Raw genomic sequence first — 18,355 nt, 5'->3', positions numbered from 1 at the left:
ACAAAATACCAATTGGGATAAAGCCACCACACTGATATTGGTGCTTTTGGTCTGCTTGGCTGATTATCAAACAAAACAGTCCTGTGTTCCTGTGGTTACTTTTGTAGATGTGTGTTTCTTTCTTGCACGTGAATTGATTGCATTTAAACATGTCTTCTTTGTTTTGTTTTATTGTTTGTGTTGAGTTCGGTTTTTTGTTTAACGATTTCTAAGAGAACTTAGCTTGCCTTCTTCCTTTGGAATAACATTTTGGATTTTTCAAATTTAATAATTTCAGGAAGCCGCTCATTTGCCTCCATGCAACACAGAACATTCCACCTCATACAAAAGACTGAACACAACACATGATAACATTAGTTTATTTCTATCTTTAATAAATCAATACAAAATTACGAAAGTTTGGACATGTTCAGCTCATTTGAGTTTATTTCACACTCAGAAAATAGATTCAAAGACAAATGAGTCAGCACCTTCCAGGAAGGAAACAAACATCTTCAGGTCAGGAGTAGTTGACCTTCACACAGAACGTCTCCTCCGTCCTCTCCTGCAGGTTGTTCACGTAGACCAGGATCTCCACAGAGCCGGGACTCTGGCTGGGAGCGAATCGTAGTCCGATGGTGTAACTCTCCCCCCCGCCGATCTGAACACAGTGAACACAACAAACAAGCTTTATTTTCCTCTGAAGGCTTTGTGAGGGGGAGAGATTCTCCTTTTCTCTTCAGCAACAAAAGGAGACTCATGATCACAAACACAAAGTTCCTATTTACCTCAGAGATATAATAAACGGTCTTCCTTGCATGTAATCATTATCTCCTTCGTTTTGAAAATCCTATTAAATTGACCATTCATACTGTCATTGATCGCCGACTCATTCCTCTTCACTGCCTGCAGAAGATCAACAACTGTTTCATGTCAGTATCTTGTTTATGCCAGGGATTAGAAATAGTTTCTGTCCAGATGTGCATGCCTAGGTAGGTACACTTTCAGTGAATTGATTTGATTTAAAGAAAAAAATAAGTAATCTTCCCAATTTTGCATTTGATCAAGTAGCTGATTCCTTAGTTTCATGTATTCTTTCATAACAGATCTAGGAACACATTTAAATGAATAACTTCATAGTTAAAAGGACAAGTAGATGCTTTTAGTTATATAAACATGTTATATTTTAGCCGCTTAACGGTTCCACAGCTTTGTCCATAAAATACACCAACTACTGTGGTTTCTTCAAATCTGAGTCCCTCAACCTTTGAAGATATGACAACATCACATGTAGCCGGAGTGAGTGTGAGATTTAAAACGTCTGGGCACTAGAACATGTATTCCCTACCTGCTGCCCAGAGAACTGTTTTTCAACAGTGAAGTACATACCTTACCTGAGAACTCGGGCTTTCTGTGCAGCTGCTCCTCGTCTGTGGAATCCCCTCCCAGACCACCTGAGGACTCCACAGACCACTGACGCCTTCAAGAAAGACTTAAAAACCTTTCTTTTTAAAAAAGATTTTGATTAAGCTTTTGTTTATTTTGTTTGTTTTTATTATGCCTCCTGTAGCACCTTGGGATTGCTGTGAGCAATGAAAGGTGCTTTATAAATCGAATTTATTATTATTATTATTAACTACAACCTGTTCCTTCATGTTTTATCTTTGGTCGTTTTTCAAAGTCTGGTCGGTCATGTTTTACTTTTTTCACTTAAACTCTTTTATTTCAGTGTATGTAACTTTCTCTAGAGAAAAGGCCAAACAGATGTAGTGCCATTGCTTTCATTTGTCAAGAAAAGTAGCAAATATGGGAATACTTTTGAAAAATATCTAACAACTATAAGTGGAGCATCCAGCCACCACTGTTGTTGTTAATAACTCTGTATAGCTTTGCAACAATATTAAAATACCAGAGTGCTTAAAGGATTATGCTTTATTGCATTGTAATAAATGTCATGTATATGATGCAACCGCTTATCCACACAGTGGGCCTCCATCATCTAATGTAATAAGGGTTGTCTGACATCAGAGGATGACTACTCGGAGAAAGCCCAAATGGTTTGTGTTCTTAATTGCTCCAACCTCTTGACATCACACTTTGTTTTTTGTGTGTAAATTACCTTCTTTTCATCGGAAGTGAAAATAATCTTCTCTCTAAGGAAAATCTTTTGTTTCCCTGGTATTTCAATCAGACCAAAACTGTCCTCTAGTATTTTCGGTAATAGCCAGCAAAGGATAATTTGGATAATTTGGGGGATTTGGAATTGGAAGACTGCAATCTTCCCAAAAAGCCTAGCAGTATTGATTTCTTCTTTCCCCTCCCTCCTGACAGCTGGTTTCATCATGCTGAGGAAGAGTGTTTCCACATTTGCTTAATGTTGCGGGCACAGTAAATTCTTTATAAGACACCTGGCGCCTGGTTGACAACATGGGATAAAAACAACAGGCTGTTTTTCACTTTGCCCACCTTCTTCTGTCTTACTGATGCAGTGTCTTCTGGACAGCAGCAGCAGCAGCAGCCTGACTCTTAAATAGTTTATATGGAAACAGACTCCCACTGCGTCTCACTCGTTTATTTGTTCATTTAAAATTCTGCTTTCCCATTTGTTTTGCCCTTCCATCACACCTCGGCAAATGAAAAGCAATGATGGCGGTGACTCCCGTGCTCCATGGCTGTGTGTAAGTGAGTGAATGAGCTATTAGAGACACTGAGGTAGACAACATAACAATAAAACACCGGCGACTTTTTTTGGATTCCTACTGTTTTGGTCTGGAGGAAAACAAAAACAGCTTTCACTTCAACGCGAGAGGCCAGAAATCATCATCAGCATCTTTTACTCACCGAAGAAGTCCAAAACAATCTTTCACTGGAACTAAACAAATGAAAATAAAAGTTTCTCCTTCACACTAAAGTTCTTGATGTTGGCCAAGACTTTTTCCAGTAGTTTGGCTTATTTCAAACTATAGAACACAACAGCAAAGGGAAAACTTGTATTATTTATATTTTGAGATGTTTCATTTTGGAATTTCTTATTTTACTCTTTTAATTTCTACTTATGTGCATTCCCTTGTTTTTTTATGTTGTGCAATGCAAAACAATCCCAATTCGGGATCAATAACGTACATCTTATCTTAAAAATCCCAAAACGTATAGGGCCGCTATAAAATGGTTTGGCTTTGCTTGAAGTGAATGTACTCTCAGGCTTCTTAGTGTTCTGACTTTGTACGGTTGATTTCACTTTGATTGTAAATTGCAGTTGTAAATGTAGTAATGTAATGTAGGTGTGCTGCATAGTTAGTGACTTTGCGGCACTGCCAAATCATGATTTAAGAGTGCACCAAAACTGATTTTGGGCCTGACATAAATCAGTTCAGGACACTGTTGAAATAATCCAATACTAAAGTGTCCACTGTATGTCCTCTTTTCCTTAGCGTACTGACATCTTTTAGATTGTTGCTTTTACATTTTTTTTTTTTACGTGTACTAATTTTATGGTGTGTGAGCTGTGCTGTGTGATTTGTTTGTATGTTTTTGTTTGTTTATTTGACTGTACAGCACTTTGGTCTGGAGGTTTTAAAGTGCTATATAAATATAGCTGTATTGTATTGTATGTTCTGGTTGCAGCTCCATCATGACTCATACATTTGAAATGTCCAGCAGTACAGGGAAGGCATGTCTGCACAGGAGGCATTTCTAAGTAAATGTTCTTCTATTTTACATTGCATTCTGCCAAAACACAGATCTACAGTCAATGCTGTGCCTGAACGCATCGTGTGCAGACACAGACGGAGGACTCAAGCTGCTGCTGTGTACACATTGTACAAGAGATTTTAAGCAACCTGTTCTTCAGCAGATATATTTCCACTGAGGTTTAGAATTGTGTTGCTGATCACTTTGAAAACACATTTTCAGGCTCATTTTTCACAGCATGCTGTCTAATCTTTATTTTGCATCATTTAATATTAATTGTCATTGTCATAGGCTTTTTTCAGCTTGTAAGCTGTAGCCTGAAAAGTTTTCAGTGTCGTTGTCAAGAGAGGAGGGGAGAATGTGAAAGTATTTAATAAGAATGCTACTCATAGTGACAAAAAGCCCTGGGAAGTGCCAATCATTATTTTCAGTCAGTGAAACTACTGGAGAAAAAGGTTTGTTCTGTTGCATAATTGGAATATATGATGTTAAATAATCCAAGCAGTGTGAGAAATTAGCTAAGTATTCAAATAGAACTCATTATAACAATCTGAAGGTCTGAAGAAGATGTGTCTGAGTTCTTCATTTAGACGTCATGTTTGTGACATTATGACTACTTCAATTTCACAGTGTCATCATAACGGTTTAAGTGGGTACTATTCATAGAAGAGAAAATATCTTTCTGATTCTAATAGAAGCTGGGAATGTGCCAAAATCACTGTGAAAGATACAGATACAGTCCATTAGCCTAAATCTGTAAACAACTGTCAATAAAGTATAGGCTACTTCAACCAGTTGTATCCAATATTTAAAACTGGAATTACAATTCCTTAACTATTCTTAATAATCCGATTCAAGCTTTGGTAAAGTGTTGTATGCTTGAATGGTGCTAACCAAAAGGAATGCGGCCACAGGTTCTGTGTTTAATAAAGTTCAATAAAAAGAAGCAGCTGTTTTACATCACTGAGTCATGTCTAGGAGCAATGTATTTCCTAGATATAAATGTATTCCAAATGAAGAATTCAAAAATATGTATAAATGCTTTTAAGAGAGGGAAAAGGATGCTTTTAGACGTTAGCATTGTTATTGGCAGAAACTCAAGCTTGCAGTATTGAGTAGTAGCTAATAGGCAGAATAATCTTGCCTGCAGTATTCTAAATATATTCAAAATGCATGTATAAAGTTTTGCAAAGGTTTTATTTCCATTACTTTTGTCCTAAACAAGACTTTCATATTAAAATGTATGCGATTAATAAGCACTCCTGTCATTACAGCTAATGCGCATTATTTACAGGGCGGTAACAACACAAGCAACCGTTAATGCAATTCAACTGCCAGTAATGATGCAGGCTTTGATTTCAATCTACAACAAAGACAGGCTTTTTCCAAGGAGTAGTGTTTCCTTGAGGTCGAGCTGTTAATTAAAGTATTGATTTAGCTCTTAATGAGAGTAAGAGAACTGCATGACTTCCTGTCTTATCTCACCTGGAATTTATCCTTTTTGAACTGCAGCAGGTCAGGATGGTCCGAGCGGAGCAGGAACGAGCGGCTGCTGGTGTAGGGGTTGGTGTAGGTGATTTTCCTGGAGCTGCCACGCCCACTGCCCACTGGGACACACACTTCAAATGCCTGCACACACAAACAGGCGAGACAGGTGGCAGTTATAGAGGCGATTGAGTGCTGACCTGGGATCAGCTGTCCTTAGCCTTTTCTTGACAGCAGCCATAAAGGGGTTGAGAATTTCCCGCTGACCCAGGACACCACAAGGATGCTTCAATAAGCACTGAGTGTGGCTTTGAGTCATACAGAACAGGTACCACTTACCACACATCTAGCACCTTCCACAGTATAAGTCACATGCTTTTATATAGAATGATAAAAATGAGGAGTTTCTTTGTAGCAGTCCTAAATCTGTTAAAGATCAACAGATTGTAAAATAAAAAATATATTTGCCTTTAAACCAACACTTATATAACAATGTTGTACTAAGATAACAATCATTTTAATGTTTCACTGACTTGTAATGGGGGGAATGTGGCCACCAGTCTCAGTCTGAGCCCAAAAGTCGGCTCTTTACAATCTCCTGTGAGAAGTGTCTAAGGATTTATTGTACTAATTAAACATTTCCAGAAACTGGATCTATTTCTTTTGGTTTTCCCTTTAATGTCCAGCTGCTCAGCTTTACTCTATGTGTGTTATCAGTTTCCTGACGGAAAGAAAACTTTACTTTTAGCTAAATTAGCGCTAAAAGCCTACAGATGCTAACAGTAGCTGGTGTCAGCTAGTAAGCGGTTAGCTTAGTGAGCCATGCTGTCAGGACTATGGGCTCGGAGCACCAGGAGAGTGTTGGTGGTCAGGAGCTAACTGGGAGGGGGATGTTTCAGTGCAGTGTTGGCCCCCAACGGAACCAGTTTTAGAAACCTCTACGGATTAGCTGGCTTGCTATGTCTTGGGTTGTTGCATTTGTTTAATATTTGGCTGTGTAAAAAAAAATGAATTGGAGCTAAATCCACAAAATACTGTGTCTTTCATTGTGTTAATACTAGGGCTGTCAGTCGATTAAAATATTTAATCGCGATTAATCGCAAATTAATCGCACATTTTTGATCTGTTCTAAATGTACCTTAGAGGAATATTTTTCAAGTTTTTAATACTCTTATCAACATATGAGTGAACAAATATGCTTTATACTAATGTTTATTATCATTTGAACAATGACAAATATTCTCATGAATATTAAACACAACAACCTCTGAACATTACAAATATTCGCCTCAATTCAACCTGGAACCTCTCTCATACAATAATACAATACAAATGGTGTGTGTGTGTGTGTGTGTGTGTGTGTGTGTGTGTGTGTGTGTGTGTGTGTGTGTGTGTGTGTGTGTGTGTGTGTGTGTGTGTGTGTGTGTGTGTGTGTGTGTGTGTGTGTGTGTGGGATGGATCGTTGGAGCTATGTGCAACTCAAGGCATATTATGCTCGAACGGGACGCTGCAATCATGTTGCACTATCCGAGCTGAGTGTGCTGACTTCTCCTACAATGTCCCACTGTCTGGCTTCCTGCATAAAGTCAAGTGCTCGGTGCAGTTGTGGCGAAATGTCGCTCCTCTGTTTTCATTTAAACAGCTCCGACCTTATATCCGTTAGCGCAGCTAGCTAGCACCAGATGCTAACAACAACAATGCACGTAAGGTCTCTCTCTCGCTCGCTCGAACCACACATACACACACACACACACACACACACACACACACACACACACACACACACACACACACACACACACACACACACACACACACACACACACACCACACACACACACACACACACACACACACACACACACACACACACACACACACACACACACACACACACACACACACACACACACACACACACACACACACACACCCTCCCGGTCCTCCCGATGGCCAGTCGGCGCCTGCCGGTGAGCGTGGAAGTGTGGTCTGCCACAAGCGGGCGGCAGGAGCGGGGCTGTCAGCATCAGCTTGTAGATGGTTAAAATAATTAGTGGCATTAAAAAAAAATTATTAACGCGTTAACTTGACAGCCCTAGTTAATACTGTTTCATAATGTCAACCATCATTGGGTGCAGGTGGGTGACGACACAATGAGACATTATATCAATTGATATGAGATATGGAAGATTCAAAATAAGATTTGAGCTGTTTTGATTCAAATTTTTCTGTATGTTGCTATCCATTTACATCAGCGGTGTATTGTACCAGTTTTGAAAAGGGCAAGCAGACACCCGGCAGGTGTTGCTGGAGTACTAAAGGAATGAAAAGTGCCACCAACGGTTAGCAAAGGCTCTCTACTAGGAGAATGATGGCCACAGTGTTTCAGCTATTAGAAAAGGCTGAAAAGGAGACTTAAAAACACACATTTTACCATTATAGGTTGCAAAGCCAAAAAGAAACCTCTAATACCTTGGACAGGACAGGCCGGTGGACGTTGAGACAGAGCAGCCAGGACGCCACAAGCCGCCGGTTCTCCACATCCACCGCGTTCACATACAGGAAGCGGCTTCCTGCGCGCCACGGCTGCACCTTCAGCTGGAGCTCCTGCACGGCGGCGGGAGGCAGAACGAACACCGCCTCTGGGTCCACCTACGAGAAGGTATGGGTGATTGAGTTTGGCAGTACTGTGTGGAGGTGTTGATTGGGTGGGTTGTGAGAAAGAGAACATTACTGAAGAGAAATAGAGGCATTGACAAAGTGACAGAAAAATGTGACACAGTATGATGAGAAGAGTGATTCTATTGAGAAAAAAAGATTTAGAAAAAGGCAGAATTACTTGAAAATAGGTGGTTGATGGAGCCAGAGGAAAACAAAGGAGGTGTACAGATTATAGGAGAGTGGGTGAGAGAAGGGGTGAATGAGTTTCGGTGAAATAGGTAAAGGGAGGGGGCCGACAATAATATAAGAGAGAGTAGTGGCAGAAAAGTGACAAAGAGATGGAAGGATGTGAGAATGAGATTTACTGTGAGGTTCATTTTCAATCTGTTGGGAAAAAGCAAAGCTATTCTCCGACGGTGAGCTTTATCCGATTGTATAAGACTCCTCCGATGCATTCCACAGTGAGCTAACCTGCAGAGAGTCAGATCAAAGTGGGCGCCGATGCAAACGTGACATCTTTTTTTTTTTTTTTAAAAGATGTCACTCTTGCAGCCAGTACCCTTTTTCTTCCCAGAAAACAGGTTTGGGTCGTACAATAAGCAGCCACGGTGACTGTGGCGGCCCATCGCTTTTGTTTTAATTTAATATGAGTGAGTAATATGCAATGCCCTTTTACTGCCGTTCTGACTGAGAAGCATTTGAAAAACTCTCTCCCTGCTTGTACCCAGTTATGAATAAGAAACGATCTATCTTAAAATAGACGATATGACACTCCTGGAACATATTTCACATGTTCAGGGAGCATAAAACCGTTAATTGTTTTTCGGTTTCTGTCAGATTGGGTCCTAACATGTGATATGATTGCAGGAAGTAATGGGGTAACCTAATAAAATGAAATGAATTGAAAAGAACCATTACGCTGTCAATCCACATTTGTACATTCTGGATAATGACTCGAATATGAACCTTGGGTTATTACAAAAGAGACTTTCTATGTTCCATTGTCCCCTGCTGCTAAGAGAAACATTTGCATGAAATTCTTTTTGGGGATATGCGGTTTGAGAGTTAAGAGAAAAAAAATAACAAATGGCTCCATTTCATGTTAGATACTGGACAAAGAATTCAAGGTACTGTATGGTTTGAGCTGTTTTTATTTACAATTCTCTTATTTTATCTTCTGCATGTTGATATGCATTGGTGTAAGCTACTTTTTTTTTAAATAACTACAAAAGTTCACACAGGGAAGACTGAAATTAATCGTACAAGCACCTCACTTTAGATTAAACTCAACAAGTGAAAACACAAAGCATAGCGTCTTAACTTACTACTACAGTTGGTTTTGAAATCTTGTCAAATTACAACTCCAAATGGCAGTCATGTGTACAACTAGAGTGCTGTAAATTATGGATTTGATTGCAGTGTTTCTGGCAGTAGTGAAGAAATCAACATGAGTCCAAAACCCAAAATGGAGAAACGGACGACTATCAGACTCCGAAACAGATCCAAAGACAATTAGATCCAAAATGTGGTCGCCTAAACACAGAAATAACACCAACACTGTAAACAGCATGATGCTCCATCAATTAACAAGCAGCTAGCGTCCAAAAGAGCAGCGATACATGTCACTTCACACTCTCCATCTGCCTCAAGAAACATTTTCTACAGCACAGAGTGAGAGCTGCTTCAAGGTCTTTTTGGATTGACTAGGGTATAAGACATACCGTTTTAGTATACAGACTTTAATATGATACAATGCAGAGTATAATTTGGACTTGACTAAACCTACTAGGTTTATTTTGTTTTGGTCTTGATGCAGCTTTACTCAATTTTCTTCAGGAAAATGGTAGGGCTGACACTTCCTGTTAAAATTCTAGATTGACTGACCATTGCTGTTATTTTAATTAAGAGAAAAGTTTGTTTAATTTATCCATATGCATTTTTGAGGGTTGGCTAGTGTGAATATGCTCTCATCTGCCGATGGACAAGGCTAATAATGACCCTGATCTACCTTTGCGACAGCTTAAATAGCTGTTCTATTTTCGATATCATATAAATATGGGCAGGTGCGCATTTCAAGTATGTTATCATTAAGGAATAAAAAAATAAGGTAATAAATATTGATTATGCTGCCAAAAGCATTTTATATTTATAATGCATTAAGACCACCAGGAAGAGTGTAACAAGTCCAAAGGGGCATGGAGACTTATTTCCCCATCAACCAATCGATTGGTTGAAGAAAAGGTAGAATTACCGCAAAACAAGATTTTATTTGGTTGAATCAGCCCCAGAAAAAGGCAAATAACTTCTGTTGCATTGAGAACACAATACATTTTATAGCATAATGAAGGTAATGTGTAATTATCAAACTCAAATAAAATGTGTTCAGTTTTAAATCACTGTTTATGTGTACCTCTATCTCCTGTGGGTGGGACGAGAAGCACTTGACCTTGCGTACAGCCTGCTTCCCCCTCAGCACCAGTGATTGACAGCTCCGCTGGCCACTCACACAGCTGACATCCACCCGCTCCAGGAAATGCACGTAAATCTGCCAGATCTGGGAGGGAGCTGCCATCCACTCATCACTGCAGAGAAACACATCATGGGGAACAGTTAAGCTGAGGCCCCCCGGGGACACTGGATCAGGTCTTTGATGAGGAGGGCTGACCTACAGCTGTGTGTGCATTTTTTTTTAAGAAGCGGCCGCAACATCATCAGCCTCCTCTCAACTGCAGAGAGGAAGGGAATTCAGTCTCAGTGGCCCTGGCTGAAATTAGAGCTGTGAGTGGGAGGTGATGTAGTCACCTACTCAGCCCGGCTCTGTGACAACAGCACTTAAGGAGCATTTGGGGATATTCGGCATAGAATTCAAGTGATGTGGGTTTCTGAAGGCAGAAGCAATATCACTAGTGCTGGGTATAGCTGCTGAAAAGTGATATTTTCTGTTGCCTTTTGCACATGGTGTTACAACATCAACACTGGATTGAATCACATTTCCCTTTAATGCTTTTACACTCAATTATTTAACGTTTCTCAAACATTTATTCGGAAACTGACCTTGACCCTGCATCCCCAGAGGCTATAAACTTCCAGGTTCACTTGTATCCGTTGATTTGTTTTTATATAAAATATCAACTATGAAGGGTTTTCTATTTTAAGATAAACTTGCCATGTCTTGTAGAGGGGACCATCTGTCAAAAGCTGCCTACCATCTATAATTCTAATCCATATTGAGCTAAAAAGAGGAAAATATTCCTGAACAGAGGTCGTGTCATTTTTGACAGATTAGAACAAACTCAGAACAGCGCTAAAGTTTCCCTGAAGCGAGGCTCCGGTGTTATGCCGTAGGGCCAGGTTGTTGTAAATCAGCAAAGGAGGACTGGATGATCTCAGTGTCTAGGGATAAATAGTCAAAAGGCTCATCATGCAGTTTAAAATAAAGTGTTACCTGTCTGGTCGTGAATACAAATCTCTCAAAATAATCTAATTGAATGTAAAGGTGCCCTGTGTTTTCTGACCACAGTTTTCTTTTTGTGTATTTCATTTAGAGGGACGCCCTTTTACTGTACAAGCATGAAGATGATGCAGTCCATGCTTCCGCTGACTAATCGGCAGATAGAATAATTTGCTTTGCAAAGCAATGAGCCTTGCTGAGAGCCTGCATATTAACATGCATATATATGTACCACAAAGCTCCACAGTGAATCTAATGCAAATAAGTTCTGCAGCACAAAAATGTTAGTAATCAAAATGTTATCATAAGTGTATAGAGATGAAATCCTGGCTGAGCCACAACTTCCTCACCCTCAATGAGAGCAAGACCGAGGTCATCTTTTTTGGACCCCAATCAACAGTCTCCCCGGTTGATATTCTGGGCTCCCTCAATAAAAATATTCTCCCCTCTGTCATGAACCTTGGAGTGACCTTCAACATCACCTTTAAATTTGATAAGCAGGTTAGCACTGTAGTCAAGACCTGCTTTTTGAAAATACGACTATTGGCTAGGTCGTTTTTATCTTTTAAAGACCTAGAAAGGGTTATTAACGCCTTTGTTACCTCGAGATTGGATTACTGCAATGCTCTGTATGTGGGTATGGATCAGGCCTCAATTAGACGCCTCCAGCTAGTTCAGAATGCAGCTGCACGTCTTCTCACTGGCCATAGAAAGCGTGACCATATCACCCCAATTCTGGCTTCATTGCACTGGCTTCCAGTTCGGTTCAGAATAGATTTTAAAATCCTTTTATTTATTTTTAAAGCCCTAAATGGGCTGGCTCCTGCCTATATAGTCAAACTCCTCCATCGCTATATTCCAGGCAGAGCCTGAAGGTCGGCTGATCAGCTGTTGTTGATCGTGCCTAAGACCAGGCTTAAAACCCGAGGGCATCGAGCTTTCGCAGCAGCTGGCCCTAGGCTCTAGAATACTTTGCCCCTCCATGTGAGGTCGGCCCAGACCCTGGGGGTTTTTAAATCAACACTTAAAACTCACTTTTTCTCTCTGGCTTTTGTTTAATTATTTATTTATTCATTTATTGATGTAGTTATTTATTTATTCATTTAGTTCTTTATTTTAATATTTATAACATAACATAGGATTTCATAAAGTATTTTTTAAATAGTTTATACATTATTCGAATATAGGAATAGTAGATAGGATTACTTAAAATATAGTACCTTATATTTCATCTTTTTTCCCATTAGACCCTTGCGGTTTATTCTTAAAAACCCTTACCCACCCCCCATTTTCCCTCTGCTGGTCTATGTCCTTGTAGAGGTTTACGGGGTACTGAGTCGCTTAAGCGGGGGAGTGCATCTGACGAAGAGATAGGTTGTTGTGCTCCCTCTCTCTGTTTCTTATCCTATATCTAATAGAACTGCTCGGGTCTTGATAGATTGAGTGGGGAAGTTCATGAGATCTTTCTAGAGGGCTATCAAGAATAACTTTTATCCAATGACCTTTTCCCTCTCTGTCTGTGTCTGTGTATTCTCTTGTTCCGATTAACCCAGCCAAATCTTTTTTCTTGTTTTGTATCTATATCTACGCCGGGATCCGGAGTCGAGGCTGATCCTCTTGCTGTAGTCCTGTGTCTTGGATCCTCTATCCTGAGTTCTGGATTAAGTCGTGGACGTCGGGTCGTGGCTGAACCTGTCTCTGCGGTCCTGCCTTGGGTCTCGTCATGCTGCTTCCCTGATGGCTTCCACAGGATTGTAGCTGACATCCTCGTGGATTCATCTTCTTATTACAGACACATGCATTTCCTAACATTCGGTCTATATGCTGTAAAATGTATTATCTCTTCGATTTACACACGGCATCTATTGCACGTCTGTCTGTCCTGGGAGAGGGATCCCTCCTCTGTTGCTCTCCCTGAGGTTTCTCCCATTTTTTTCACCCTTAAACTGTGGGTTTTCTCTGGAAGTTTTTCCTTGTACGATGTGAGGGTCTAAGGATAGAGGGTGTCGTTTTTCTCATACTGATATTCTGAACAATCTGTGCTGTTGTATTTGCTGTAAAGTGTCTCTACTGTAGGCTATTTTTATTATATGTACAGCACTTTGGCTCGACCAAAGATCGTTTATAAATGTGCTATATAAATAAAACTTGATTTGATTTGATCATACACATCACCTCAAAGATGAATGATAAGTCCCTGACTTTTAACATATATACTAATTGTATTGGTCTTATTTCTGATGAAGATTTGAAAGACTAGAGGACAGGGTCTGTCAGGAAGTTAAGACCACCAAACCTCCATCTAATTAGTTCTTTAATTCAAGCCTGCGTGAATAATTGAATTAATCCAAAATCTAATGCATCTTCAGGCTAACCTATGTGTGCGTGTGTGTTTCACTGTGTATGGGGTTTCCTGTTCAGAAAATAATACATACGTAAAAACCATCACAAAGAACATTTTTATGAGTGGACTGGGACTCCCTGGCACTTTCAAATACACATCCTGAGGCTCCCCTGGCACCTAGACAGAAACAGAGAACAAGGCAGAAACATTTTAAAATGGAGGGATGAAGGAACAAAAGAGTCAGAAAAAAAAAAAAAAGCACGTTAGATCTTTTAAAGTGCACTGCATGTGAGGGCAAGCATTTGGGGAATCATAACAGCTTGACAATTTAAAAGTAAGTGAACAAGAAATTAATATTAATAAAGCAATCATTTCAACAACTAATTGATTAACTGATTTTACTTTGTGTTATTTTAGGGACTGAAAATAATTGAAAAAATAATTAAAGTAATTTTCTCACCAGCATCCTCGTCTGGCAGATGATGTTAGGGTCACTGCAACGCACAGAAATGTGACTGACATCTGCAACTGGTTAACCCAATTAAAAAAAGGAAATATTCAGACATTAATTAATCATTGGGATGTCATTCTGACAAAATGTGATGCATAAATGCATTTCTTCTGTTGCTCTGTACCTATTTTAGTAAAAATAGAAATAAGTGTAGAGTAGATTATTTAAACACATCAACGTTGTATACTGCAAATAACTTGTGTGGACATTTTTATGATGAAGCTATTCCTGGAAAGTTACCTTCTGAAGATGAACTAACACTACTAACAATGTAATAATATGCAAAAAAATAAGATGCAATAAATCAGAAAATATCCAAGTCCATCCCTAGACTGAGGGAGGAAGGGTGGGACATGAAGCAATGGCTGATGGGGGAGAATTTGGGTAACCTGCGCTACCTGAGGGGTCATGCCAGGGTGGCAGGCGGATGGCTTTTTTGAGGAAACAGAGCTCGGGGTGGTAGAGGCGGAAAGTCTGGTCGACGACGTGAGGGGTCGGCTCCACGTTCACCTGGCAGATGGCCATGGGCTTGCCGTCTTCTGCTTTGAACGTTACCTATAAGAGAAGGTAAAAAGTAAGAAATATCAGCAGAGCGCCGATACCCCGCCATGAAACAGATATTTATTAAAGGGGACCTATCATGCAAAATGCACTTTTGTACATGAATATGTGTCCCCGGTGTGTCAGGGAACTCACCAAGTGTCAGAAAACACAACCCTCTCTCTTTTACTCCATACCCAAATCTCTAAAAACGGGGCTGCAACGGATCTGATACAGACTGATACAGATTTGAAAATAGTGTGACGTAAGTGACGAGAAGCTCCGTCTATATGGCCAACTCTACACCTATCAGGGGAATGAGAGGTGTCCGTGGCATGGTAACAGCATGGTAACAGCATGGTAACAACATGGTAACAGCATGGTAACATGATGCTCGTAACTCGGCCCCCTCCTTTCTAGGGGAGCGTGGTCAGCTGCAGTGCATGCAAAGACAGGGCTGGAGGAGAGGAAAATAGAGCAAAATGAGGCATGGCTAAAATGCATGATCTGTTTGGTATTTTGAAAAAAAATACTTATAAATATACCTTATATAGGTATGGCCCTACAATATATTATTCAAATATAGCATGATAGATCTCCTTTAACACAGGGGAGTAAAAAACCTCCAGCCAAACACTAATAAAAAAGTAAAAGATGGATTAATGAGTACAGCTTGTACAATTTAGGACTTCCAATCATATCCATGAGTTATGTTAACATCATAATCAACAGAGTCGACAGGGCAGAAACATGGGCAATCAGAGGATGACACTTGGTTGTAAACAAGCCATCAGCTTTGCCAAATTTCTAAATGAGTGATTCCCAACTTTCAGCATGCAGCCCCTTACAAAAAGCCCTATTAACTTAGGATCAGAAATGATGGCCTTATTAAGCACTTAAGGGGAAGCTGTGGCGCAGTGGGATGTGTGCGCTGAACCTCAGATCAGGGGAGTTGGGGAACACCAGTTCAATCCCACCTTGATTGCCACTGCAGTCAATATGCTATTGTGTCCTTGGGCAAGACCCTTCAACCTAAATTGCTCCTGTGGGTATTGTCCACAGTATTGATGTATTACATGTCTGATATATGTATTATGTAATGTAAAGCACTTAAATAAAAATGCAATTACTTATTATTACTTGCTCTCTTCATAATCTATGAGCAGTTTTTATTTCTCATACAGTTTTATTTTAAGAATGCTTCAGGGCATAAACAAGGAAAATGATTCACTGAAAAATACTTACGCTCAATACTTTTGAGCAAATCAAATTAATATGTGTATACATGTTGAATGTAAATAAAACACTTTTTGGACTAACCCACTTCATTTGGGTATGAATATAAAAGGTATATCATTTGACATTTTTGTAAAACTCATTGCATAGGAAAACTGTGTGCACATCTACGTCAAGTAGAACATCAAACCAGGATGTCATTATCTTAACTATTAAACATATTTACAGTAAATGAGTATACCATTGTCAATTTTGGCTATGTTTTATTTTATTTTTTATAAATTCTTTAGTTTACCTACACATTCAAACTAATGAAGCTTAGCGCAAGTTCAGACAGGAAGACCTAACACTCCGTATTGCTCGTCATGGCAATACTTGCTCCCTGCATCTAAATGACAGGGAGCGCCACTCCTCAGCTAACCTATCACGCCCCTCCATTTACAAGCCTAATGATCGCACCTGTTAATCCCTCTATATATACTCTCTCCTGTTCTATCAGCTGTCTTCAAGGTGTCAACGCGCAAGCAGCAGCAGGGCTTCGTCCCAGCTCCAGGCATTATTCATCAGCTCCGCAGTCTGGCGGATTAAGCTACAGGCGGCGTTCCCCAGTCGGCTAGCGGTTCCAGCCGGCCGCCCCGCAAACCCGGACGCGGGAGGAAAAGACAAGGAAATCGGGCTCCACGGAAGTTCCTCCGGCTTAATGGAAACGTGCTACTTCACCCAAACAATTGACGTACGCCGTCAGTCTCTCAAGAGGGTATCACTGGCTTCAGGGCCGCTCAAATGCGGCGCTTCCGGCTTCACGCGAAACGGGTCCTCATCGCATGCGAAGCTTTACCCATTCTGGCTTCAAACCACAACCCCTCCTGCAGGCAGGCAGGGCTCAAGCTACATCCCATTGAAGCTACTTCCTCCTGCGCCTCACTCTAAAATAGGCGTCAGAGTAGCGCTGGCAAGAGGGGTAAGGTGAGTTCCAGGCAGTGTTGGGTGTAACGCGTTACAGTATGGAGTTTCAGTAACGTATTACTTGCATTACTAATGCAGTCGGGTAATTACTACCCATTACAATGCTCAGTAACTAACGCCGTTTCAAGCTTCAACACAGCGTTACCTGAAATGAATGGCGCCAACTCATTTCTAATATGCAAAAGACAAACAAATGCGTCTATGATGTATTTTCGATCAGACGAGATCTCTCTCCCCGGTCTGCGTGCGAGGGGGCGGGGCAGTTTACACACACGCAGCTGCTACATGCAGCGGAGCACTCTGCGGAGGTGGCGGAGAGAACGCGCTCCGAGGTGTGGTTAAACTTTACCCGTCTCGACGTGGAGAATGCTCGTTGCCAAAAGTGCAAGAGTTTAGCTTTTGTCTAAACATTTATCAAAGTGCAGCACATTCAGACAGAGGAATGCACCGTTTTCGACTGTCTAGCAGCTCTGTAGCCCCTTCCACGAGTAACATTTCCACGTCAGGTGTCATGTATGCTGGCAGCAACACACAGAGTTCACTAAATTATACAAACATGGGTTAACGATAGAGGTAACTGAGTGTTTTATTTTGTTGGGCTAGAGTCTTTCCCATGCTGTTTTCCGGGAATAATAGTCAAAGCCGTCAGGTGCAGCATAGGCAAGACGAGAAGATTTGTCATAACTTTAACGAAAACGTCTGCTACCACCCATATCGTACATTCCTCCACATCTGCAGTCCTGCAAGGACGCTCACCCGAGGTCTGTATGCCCCAGGCGCAACCGCAGCTTTGCCAGTACCTCGCGCCAGGAACCACATGGAAAATAATCTTTCAAACCCCCCCCCCCTACCCCCATTAACGCCACACATTAGCAGCGGCCGTATCTACTCACTCAGACACTCAATGAGTCTTCGTTTTTATTCACGGGTGCTGCCCATCCGTGGGGTTATTGGGGAGTTTCTTCAGGGAGAAAGAGAAGTTCACGTAAGATGATAGAAGACAGTCTAATCACCCAATCAAGTGCATCTATGTCTCACCGTGGAGTAATTAAACTGCTAATTAAGCTAGTCCCATATCATGGGTCATGTTTCAGTATTTACCTAAGCATACATCATTTTATGCTGCGCATATTGTCTCATTTATATTGGTTCATGCTCACATGGCTTACGATTAGCCAGGGTATAACATTCATGTATCATTGTACTCAAGCTAACAGCTGCATTACATTGTCTACATCTCCCTCTTCCCCCGGACATCGACTCGTGCCGGCAATCCTAGATCTCTCAGTTTACCTATGGTAAACATGCATATAACTGGTGGTGGTGTCTTAATAGCATTTCAGGGCTTCGTCCAGGATAGGTGCAGCAACCCTGCCGCAATCAAGGTAATTATTCCTCATCCCTACAACAACCAGACGGCCATCCAAGATCTCTCTTTCCTGGTATCTATACATTTAGTGGTAGTGTTCATCTGTGCATGTTTAACCCTGCA

At 40.7% G+C, this 18,355-nt stretch overlaps 1 protein-coding gene across 1 annotated transcript in view; it reads right to left on the bottom strand.

Annotated features, from left to right (window-relative positions):
- Nucleotides 1-348: 348 nt before the first annotated feature.
- nphp4 (nephronophthisis 4) overlaps nucleotides 349-18,355 on the bottom strand; it is a 251,289-nt gene continuing 233,282 nt past the window's right edge. The window contains exons 23-29 of the mRNA XM_034087463.1: nucleotides 14,520-14,676; nucleotides 14,071-14,138; nucleotides 13,702-13,787; nucleotides 10,226-10,397; nucleotides 7,627-7,806; nucleotides 5,155-5,298; nucleotides 349-640 (exon numbers count right to left, since the gene is read on the bottom strand). Coding sequence (XP_033943354.1) covers nucleotides 500-640; nucleotides 5,155-5,298; nucleotides 7,627-7,806; nucleotides 10,226-10,397; nucleotides 13,702-13,787; nucleotides 14,071-14,138; nucleotides 14,520-14,676 — 948 coding nt within the window. The 3' untranslated portion in view covers nucleotides 349-499. The remainder of the gene's footprint in view (nucleotides 641-5,154; nucleotides 5,299-7,626; nucleotides 7,807-10,225; nucleotides 10,398-13,701; nucleotides 13,788-14,070; nucleotides 14,139-14,519; nucleotides 14,677-18,355) is intronic.

The sequence above is a fragment of the Pseudochaenichthys georgianus genome, chromosome 7 (assembly GCF_902827115.2).
Source record: "Pseudochaenichthys georgianus chromosome 7, fPseGeo1.2, whole genome shotgun sequence".
NCBI classification, from domain to species: domain Eukaryota; kingdom Metazoa; phylum Chordata; class Actinopteri; order Perciformes; family Channichthyidae; genus Pseudochaenichthys; species Pseudochaenichthys georgianus.
This window is presented reverse-complemented; position numbering and strand designations above follow the sequence as displayed.